The 10,544-nt window shown below is 39.0% G+C and overlaps 1 protein-coding gene across 1 annotated transcript in view; it reads right to left on the minus strand.

Annotated features, from left to right (window-relative positions):
* The window catches only part of LOC136826289 (uncharacterized), an 85,301-nt gene extending 75,117 nt beyond the window's left edge, over nt 1-10,184 (minus strand). The window contains 2 exon segments of the mRNA XM_067083513.1: nt 4,096-4,189; nt 10,019-10,184. Of these exon segments, the coding sequence (XP_066939614.1) occupies nt 4,096-4,163 (68 nt within the window). The 5' untranslated portion in view covers nt 4,164-4,189; nt 10,019-10,184.
* Between the last annotated feature and the right edge of the window lie 360 nt (nt 10,185-10,544).

The raw sequence follows: 10,544 nt of genomic DNA on the forward strand, positions 1-10,544 counted from the left end.
TCAGGACTCCCTTGTAAGATCTGTCTGCCATATCATTGAACCCAGGCTTCCTCTAATCTATTCTCCTCAACCAGATCCAGATGCATGGGCAGTCTACGTCACACTAAAGCCATGGGACAGCTTGGACAAGTGTGCTGTTCTGCCTCCGAGATAGCTGCAGGTTAAGTTTCAAGTGTCAGCAGACTTCCAGATGACCTTCACTGCTTCCTTTTGACCTCAGCATCAGATATTTTCGCAGTTAATGTGCCTGTAATGGTTTGTACAATGGACATGTCAGCATATTTCAAGCTCATCTGGCAAAGTATGTCATGCCTGTTTTGAGACAATTCCTAGTACTTGGACAAATTTAGGTAAGGACAATGATCATCTCCCTCTTTTCTGATTACAGGTTGAAGATCTTTCACAAATATATCAACATCTCCCAGAGCCAACTCATCCTTTTCCTAATGGTCATATCCTGAGATAACTGCAACACACTGTCTTGTGGAGAAATGGAATGAAACATGGAAGGGCCTTGCTCAAGAAGGTGTATTAGCCAAGGATTCTTATTTACTTTAATTGAACTTTTTGCATAACTCATTTCCTGGCAAGGGAGTTTCTGGCATATCCAGAGACCTTGTGTTTGTCTTCTGCTTTTGGGAGATTATCTTTTTTTTTTTTAGAATTTACTATACTTTTATCACAAAAATTTACGTAAATAACTACAGTATTACAACAGTCAAGGGCAGAAGCAACCTTTCACAAATTAACAGAGCATGTCTAAAATTTTTCCTAAATATTTATAAAAATTTCATCATCCTCTACTTTTTTTTTATAGCTGAGCACTTATTATTGCATTTCACACTTGACATGAATGAGGACAGATTTCTCAAAAAAAAAAAAAAAAACTATTCTTTCTTCTGATGGAAGTACATGCTGACTTTATAAAAGAGTCAATGAGCAACCATCAGCAGGAGACAGTATTTATTTTCATGTTTTTAGGATTTTTTTGCAACTAAATCAAGATTTACTGTTATCCATTTTGAGAGGAACTATTTTTTTTTTTTACAGGTCCTCTAATTTTGACATTAGCCAAATTTTTGCATCCCTTTTAAATGCAAAGCCAGTTGAGTTAACCCATGTCACTTAGACAGTGAACTATTGAATAATTTCGCCAGAAAGTGCATGCAACTCATTCACAATGAAATTAGGTGAAGAATAAAAGAAAGATGGTTTTCATAGTTAAAATCTGTAGGGCGCATTCCTGGAATGGTACAGTGCCTTGGCAAGACTACAAAATACTAAGAAGAGGCCCCACTCGATATTTGAACTGCTCTCCATGGTATATGTTTTACAAAGTGATGGAACAGCCTTGTGAGATCTCTGGATGCAGCCACTACAATGCCTTCTTCACCAATACCACTTGCAGGGGGGGCCTGTACTTCTGAACAACTATGGCAGGAAAAGTGCAAAAAATCACCAACCACATGAACATAGGCACTAATGGGAGTAGCAACTCTTACTGATCCAATCAATGAACCTTTCCAACATAGCCTAGTAAAAGTTCATAGCCTAGGTGATAGCTGCAATAGTGTCCTCAGAAAATCCTTGACCTGTGAGACCTTGTTCAATAACCTCTGGGCATGAAAATACATCTTACTGAAGTTGTCATGTAGCTGCATATGAAAGCCTCCTTAGTTGGCAGGCTCCTGGGGATGCCTACCAGAAGTTGGAGGAGATCTACAAGACCATACTATGCAGATTACTGGTTTAAGCAAGCGACCATGGTGGAACTGTCCATAACTACCACTGCAACAATGCATGTTGCCTGCAAATGAGAAGGTGTGCACCCCAACTTTGGGTTGATGTGTCCATGAACTGAAGGACATCTGAGGCTTCAAAGACCAGAGGGGTACATACCATAAAGTGACGTGGGTCCTGCCACCAGTATAGATACTCTAGCACTTTCTATAAGGCTATGACTATGTGAAATTCTGAAAGCAACAAAGCAAACCTACACTTGGCTGACTGAAGTTGTAAGGACCTTAAGAAGGGTGAACTTTAAAGATGACAGGTGTCTGATCAGGGAATGCCATAGTTTGGTTGGAGGACTTGGTTGGTGCTGGAACTGCTGGATCACTGACAGCAGTCATCTAATTCTGTTCACTAGGGCCATTAGTGTTGATTTCCATCCCTAAGTACATATGTAGCTGTATCTTATCAAACCATGTTAAACCTCCTGGATGAAGACTCGGGTATTGGCAGATTGGATAACGTTACTGCCATCTCTGCCATTACAAGCCAGTTATCTGAGTACCTTGGCAGTCTCACATTGGACATATGTGCCCATGCTGCCACTGTCACCTAAATTAGAGCATAGAGCTGCACAATCGTCACCAGGTTGAAATACCCAGGATTGCCCACATGAAATTAAGATCATTTCCATGAAATAAGAATAATCCAGACATAAAAATATACACCCCTGAGGTCCAAGGATGCTGGGAGGTTCCATTTCAGAATGGATTGCTACATCAACTCCATTGCCTCCATCCTGAACAGGATATGCTATAAAATACTGGGCACACCTCCCAGCACGTTTGGAATCAAAAACAAAAAACTATAATCCCAACATTCCATCTGTCACCTCCTCAACTGACTGGTTCTCAGTTGTATACCTTATTGCACTATTAAGTGCCTTGAGGACCTTGGGTCACCAGCATATGTCTTCTAATCTGTTGACTGCATCATGCAGAGGGTCCTTTCTTCTAAAAACTGAGCCAATATCCACCTCTGATGACATCTACAACTCATGGCTCCATTCCTACCTCTTGCCAAAATCTCAAGAGACAAGCCTTGCTGGCAGACAATTTCACCATCGTGAGTTGGACACTTCACTGACAAATATTGTCTTCTCTTTAGTTGAAAGGCAACTGATGTCTCCTCATAGGTGGCTGCGAAGTGGGAGTCACCAAGTAAAACTTCCTGAAAGAGGTTGCAAGTGTCCCTGATCTCTAGACCTATGGGAAAAAAAAGAGAAAGAGAATCTTCCAACTAGAAGAGGTTGCAAGAATTCCTGCTCTCCATACCTGTGGGAAAGCAAAGAGGAAGAGAAACTTCTTACCAGAGTAAGAGTACGCACACAGACTGTGGCACAAAGGTTGCCATCATACCTCCTGTTGCCACTGTTGTCAATTTCTCAAAGTGTTCCATGACTAACGTATTACAGGAAAGTGAAAGATCCAGAGTGTCCAAAACCCTCAGGCCCCCAGTGTCCATGAAGAGCAAAGATAAAAAAGATCTTACACACCAGTATATAATTTCTTCACTAAAAAATTAGCCAGAAGGTAGACTTCCATCCTGATGTACAGGGCAAATGTTTTGCCCAGCAAGAGCACCAACCTTCTGGGCTACACAACTACCAGTGGTAACTAGGCTGTTGCCAAGCAAAATGCTGGGGAAAACTCTGCTAAGCCATCTTAACAGAACACACTAATAAGGGCTCGATGTTTCATGAAAATAGAGTGGAAAAAAAGTAATATTCTGCAGTTATCTACATAGCCTATATATTGGTACAAAAGGACCTAACGTTTTTTTACCATCTTATTTTCATACTGTAGGCAACATGAAACACATGATCATTACTGGTCAAATGTATTTTATGCGAAAGTCATTCTACCTTGAGTGGTATCACTTGGATTTCCCACTGTCTCCTTAGTTTAAGTTAGGAGTCTTAATCAGTGCTTAATAGATATTCACTGGCAAGACGCCCTTTCCATCACCATAAACTAAGGATGACAGGTTTGGCAATGCATGTATGTCTACCTGCTGAGTCATTCGTAACCCCCTACCTGGTTCCCCCAGATCCAACATGGGAGGTGATGTGGCCTAAACACGCACCATGTGTGTGTGTTCAGCCTTCAGGAAATTAGGCAAAAGTGCAATGACCTGTCCCTCACTCAGCTGTGCTCTAATTAGCAGCCTTAAAAACATGCAAATATTAACAATCCATTCATCACAATATACAGTTTGGATAGGTCTATGTACAAAATCAGGTCTATATTCCTTTGTACACAAACAAAACATTCCAAATATAGTAATCTCATCTTTTCAAAATACCTAGATATGGTGGGTGGGGTCCAGCCGGGGTTGAGCATAGGGGGCAAACGGGGGCTCTCCTGCATCATGGTTACCACGATGACTCACAAGCCTCCTGTAAGTAAAGATGAGCATCAGTATAATGACAAATGTTAACAAAGCTGACATAATAGATTTGATACAATTTACAATACAACATGCATATACTGCACTTCCCTCAATAGCACATATAGCAACCATTCTGATTGCTTCAGTCACTGATAACCTCTACTAATTATAAACTAGTCTTATCAAAAACATCCAAAATAATACTTTACTTTTACTATCATTAATAGCCAAACAGTAAGTCCCACAATTTCTGTCAGTAGATTCAAATCAAAAGACCCAAAATAAGTGCATATATCATCAGTAGCATTTTAATGTTGGATTTTCCCTTCAGTGTGTTAGAAGTGAAATGAGTTATTTCCAGTGTCTTGTAACTTATGCACTTTATGCCTGAACCTCTACTGTATATGGAAAAAGGCTTTATCTAAGACATTCTCCAAGATTTTATGGGTCTTCTACTGTACTCTTCTTCATTCTGCTACTGACTAACTAATCTTCATCCCTTCTCATCATTGTCCATAAGTTCATCAGTGTTTGTGATCTCAGTCCATTTTCTAGCTACTAACGCCAACTATTTCCACAAACTCATTTGCAATATGATCTCCTTCCCTACGCACTCAGTCATTTGTAGTCACACCTCTTCAATAACTCCATTTTACCTGCTAGTGTCCATGCCTCTGCTACAAGTGTATATATCACAAAAAAATTTTTGCCTTGTTTACTAATGGAATACCATTATTTATCAATAGTTTAACAATCCTTTCCACTTCATCCGTGCTTTTGCTACTCTTTTTCAGTATTGCCCCTAAAAACCTGTTTCACACTTTGGTTTTCCCCAAAGCTCAGTTAATCACAGACAGCTTAGCCAGACCTTCGAGCTAAATATCCTAACTTTTACATGGCTGGCCTCCACAAAGGTAAAACATTCTACAAGTTCTAATCTCGTCCTTCAACCATGAAATGATGTTCCACCTTCCTCTCATTTCCATTCGTTAATCATATAAATTTCCATCACTGAAAATATCTGATTCCATTTTTAATTGCAATCCTATGGAGAAAACAAGGTAAATGAAAAAAAAATATGTCAGGATCTCAGAAACTCAAAATAACATCCTTTTATAGATTTCCCAAATTGTGACCACACACTCACTGTAGAAAAATATTTGGCATCAAAATTTATTTGCCAGAAGGTGATTTAGAATTTATGATTCCTATCATCTTTCAAGCTCCCAAGCTGATAAATCTTTTAATCCTTAAATCCTCCAGCTATATGTATCACAAACTGACACATGAAACTGGCTCAACTTACAAAAAGATACTTTAACACCAATCATGCAGACTTAGGCCATTACAAATCACAATAAGCAGGTCAGCCACAAGCTGAATACGATTTCCCAAAACCTCTCGGCCTTACAGCAGGTGAAGAGATCTACAACTGGCGTACAGCCATGGAACTACAAACGATACAAGTGGGATAAGAGTAATGTGACTAGGAAATGTTTATGGAGACTTGGAGGCAAAAGATAAAATACACTACACTACTTTCTAACATGAGTACAAAATAAAATATAAAAAAAATGACAAATTCAACAATTTGTATTTTTCCTATCATACAAACCCACAATATCATGTGACAGGAGTGTCCTTGGGAGTGCATAAAATGTACAAAAATAAGAAAAAATTATAATGTAACTTTAGTGATTAACTATGACTACTACACTACAACAGTAAAGCAGAATGTACATGATACAGCTACGTAATCAGTATAACTGATAAAAAAAATTTAGATAAAGATGCACTAAAAACTAGTCAACCATTGTCCTCCATTTCTGATATACCCTACCGTTCACAAAAAAGCAATTTAATTTATATTCATGCCAATGGATTCAAGAGTTATAAAATTCTCAGAGAAATATGAAAATTGCTTTTATGTGACCAGTATTTATGACCTTAATTGTTCAACGAATACCGTAAAACTAATACAAGCAAGCATTACTCGCTTAGAAAAACTGACTAGTACACCTGATTTCTTTGTCCTGTACTTGTAAATAATTACAGTACAGTATTTACAATTTAGATGATGTAAAATGACAAACAAATGTTATCCTTGAGATTTTATAAAATATAACCATACATATTTAAACATGTTTGTAGGTATCATGTGGATAACCAAAAAATGCCAAAGGACTGAATGATCTTTATTTATATGTTATTTTATCCTCTCACTTTGATTCCTCTTTTTTCAAAGGGGAGACCCTGTTACACTGTACACTTCAGAGTGGGAGGAATTTCAGCAGTAACTCATCCCTGAGAAATGAAAGAGAACTTGATCATCACTCAGCAGGTACGGAAAAAGTAGTAACCTTTTTGGACCAAGTTTGAGGACAAGGAACAGATTGGGAACTTGCCCTTTCACAAACAAAAGATCTCAAGTCCATTAATTTCACCATGAAAAAGGATTTCCTCTGGTGAGGAAGGCAAGGAAGCAGATATGAAAGTCAGCATGGGGAGAGCTATGACCCACAATAAATTAAGGGGAATGCTTTCCCCAAGAACCCTCACAGGTCATCCAAAAACATCACCAGCGTGTTGAGTGTCCCCAGTCCCTTGAAGCTGATCTGACTTGTAGCTTCCCAACCTACTATATTCCCATATCAAAATGTCTTAAAATAAGAAACACTGACAACACAAAAATCTTTGAAATGCACATGCTGGACCAAATCACTTATTCTTCTAGACCACAGATGCTGGAATGGAATAAAACACACCTTGGTAACATTCACAGACCACTACTGGATACCAAATAGCACTGCATAATACCAGCAATTGACAAAGGCATTGGGGTGAAATGGGTAACAGGCCACTAGCTTGGATTAAGGAATGTAGCCTATACGAGCATCAAACAGCAACAGGAGTTGCAACTGGACCCATACATGAAGACCAGCTGGGTAACAGTATCAAGGCTGACAATACTGGAACCAAGCTTGAGTTGGTGCTCGAACTTTTGGGGTGGACAGTGTTGGTCTGCAATGCAATGGACCATTGCCAAACACCAGTAGATGAACAAGCATGTTACCATATTAATAAGAGCTGCTGCAACTGTTCTGTAAACCAATCAGCTTGCGGATCAGCAAACAAACACGTATACCAAAGGCAACCGAATACTGTAATAACTAATACTGGTTATAAGAACTGGTGACTCTTTACACAAACAATGCACAACATGCAAAGCATCATACTGCAACAGCATACATCTGTATGGTGGTACCAGCCGTGAACACCAGTGGACAAGCACAAGGCAGTGGTGGCAACTTAAGTTACCTTAGCCATGAATAGTAATCAGTCACAGCAAAAATCAGTCAGTTCCAACTACACACAAGAATCTAGACATTCTTCCTTCTTCAGACAACCCATTCATTCACTTAAAACAGAACCTAGTTGCTAAGGTCCAAAGCCAAATCTAGAGAATAGTATAATAAGTTACCACAACCTTGCAACTGACCAAGCAAAACTGAAATCAAAATCTGGTAGCTGGAAAAGAGTCCCAACACCAGAACAGAATGATTCCAAAAACCTTCAACAGTAAGGTTGCAGGTGGGACCTGTCCTCATTAAGTATCCTTACAAATACAAGGGACAAGCAGGTCTACCAGCACCAGTACTACTGAATAGTAGATCACTAGCACTTGTGATAACGACTTGGTAGCCCTCTCCTAGTACTGTACTACAATCCTGGAGGAAACAATGAAAAGTATCTTGACTATTGGAGAAGAGGTATATACTTGAGGTGATTCCCATTGGATAATTTGCACTGCACTTTCTCTAGTCTACAAACCTAAGTTTTCATGGCTGAAAAGACAAACTGGCTCATGAAAAAGACAAAACTTGAATATCTCACTGAAACAAAAAACTGTGCAAACTGTTAACATAATACAAACCCGAAGCAATTATATAGCTAAAATTTAGTAAAGACTACAAGCTCACTGGAAATACAGGCAAATGAATATATAAATTCCCAAACCTTGCTCCAATACACTACACCACAAATACAAAAAAGGATAAAATAATAAAGGTTCACATTGACAACAGCACGAGAAATATAAGGGTTCAGCAAGGTGAGTGTGGGATTCCTCTTGTTAACCACCACCACGCAAACACACACAACTAAACAACTTGTTAACAAGCTTCAACAACCAAACCAACAGTCAACAAAAGCTGCTACTACACAAATATGAATGTTTGGATTTTCATCAGAACAAATGGTGATTCTAACTGCAGAGCTAAGTAGCCTAATGTACACAGGATTACCGCAAACTACAGAAATCCCACATTTCCCTACCAAATCATAATACAGTATGTATTGCACTGTATAATACTTCCAAAACAGTTATTAGTCAAGTTGCTAATAACATCCAATTCATTTCTGCAATGACAAATATTTTACACAAAAGAAAGGCAAAAGACCTAAGGTTTAAGATAACAAACAAAAACATAAATTCTCGAATCATGGCTATTTCTTGCATGGCAAAACTCAAGATTAAATAAAAATACATATTCTACATGCAAGTGAGCAGTCCATTGTTAATTATAACCATATGATCAAGTACAGCCTAACAAAATCCCACAACACTGAATGAAACATTAATGACAAACCGACAAACGTCATATACATCAGACCACCTTGGTACACTGCCCTAACCTAAGAACCTTCCTACCTAATGGAAATTTAATCAAAACTGACTAATAATAATGCCTTACGGTTTTACAAAAGTCAAATAACCTTTTACAAGTCTAACCCTTTTAACATTTTGCTGAAAATGTTGTAAGTCTAACATAAGGATTTCTTAGCACGAGTTATCAATAGACCTCCCAACCTAAACTCAAAATGTCATATAGGCCTATGCAAACTTCTAAAATTGTCTAACACGACGATGACAGTTAATTTTGTAACAATAATCACAAATCACTCCAGATTTTTTCAACATAAAACCCAACCTACAACAAGGCCTAAAAATTTAATAGACATTTAAACTATTAATGTTCTTCAGGCTTAATGTGCTACTTGCTTCTAGGGCGTCTCGGCACTTTTCTGACACGACCCAACGCTGCCAAAAAATTAGCTACATTACACACTAGCCTACGGATCCTACATCTCGCTAGCATGACCTCTGGCTGAAACAATCAACGTTAACTAGGCTAGTCAAGCCTTGCCTAGCGGAGATCACCGGACAAATCGAAGAAATCTACGTCAAGATTTTCCCTATTTTCAATTAGAAAAGCCTAGGCTACCACACCTAGGCTGAGTTAATGGCCCAAAGAGAATATAAGGGGCATCAGTGGCATCCTAGAGTCATAGGTTAAGAGAAATAGAGAAAATAGAGCTTCAGGAGGAAACACCGAAATTTACCGAGTGCCTAAGGCCAAGTTTAGGCCTAATTCTCAGGTTAGGGCAGATTTAGGAACATTTGTGGCAACTGGAATTACCGTCGTTGCTGTAGCCTAGCCTCGGACGGGATAAATGTGAATTGATAGATATGACAGCCACGAAACAAGAGTATCACCAATAAGTAAACAGGCTAAAAAAAAAAAAAAAAGTAACAAAAGTAAACAAACACGAACCCAACCATATAGGAACCCCCTGGATTTTCGGGCATAACAACAATAAAACGAGCGGGGGGACTTACGTCAATTTCTTGCCAATGTGGCAATGACCTCGTTTTTGTTAGGGGTAGGGCATTAAGGTGTACCCAAAATAAACCCCCTTGTGCCCTCTCCCCAACCCCCCTCCCCATTGTTTACCTCGAAATGTTGACGTTTTTCGACATCGATTTCCTACTCACTTCTAAGCCATTCTCTCAAGATTTGTGGGCCATCTTGACCTTGAAAGCTCAAAATATCAGGATGTCGCCAATCGCCGCCCAGAGGGCCAATTAAAAGGCTCAAAATCGACGGCGAAAATAAGGGCCGTCGCTGACGGAGGGGGTCTACTCTAGGCCTAATATTCTTGACAATTGAATATTCGTAGTACATATTTACCTTTATTTGTAGCATTTTAAGTGTCGTAGGAGACGTGTGAAATGGATAAATGGGGTAATGTGATGTCGATGGGGCTAGTACGGAGATTGCATTCACGGATATTTGTAGTAGAGTAATGGCGGCGGCGCAGCGATAATGTTGTAGCGTATACTGAGCATGTGCCCTACCAGCGCCATGTTTGGTAGGCATCATGCAAAAGTGTCTTCTTTCCTTAATTTTGTAAGTGTTTAAATAAGTGTCAGTGTGTTTACCCATATCAGTGTAAGGCTAAAACATTATTGAACAACATTCAGTGTATTTTCAGTTTAAACATCTCATAATTTTGGAGAT

Source organism: Macrobrachium rosenbergii, chromosome 3 (genome assembly GCF_040412425.1).
Source record: "Macrobrachium rosenbergii isolate ZJJX-2024 chromosome 3, ASM4041242v1, whole genome shotgun sequence".
Taxonomy (NCBI): Eukaryota; Metazoa; Arthropoda; class Malacostraca; order Decapoda; family Palaemonidae; genus Macrobrachium; species Macrobrachium rosenbergii.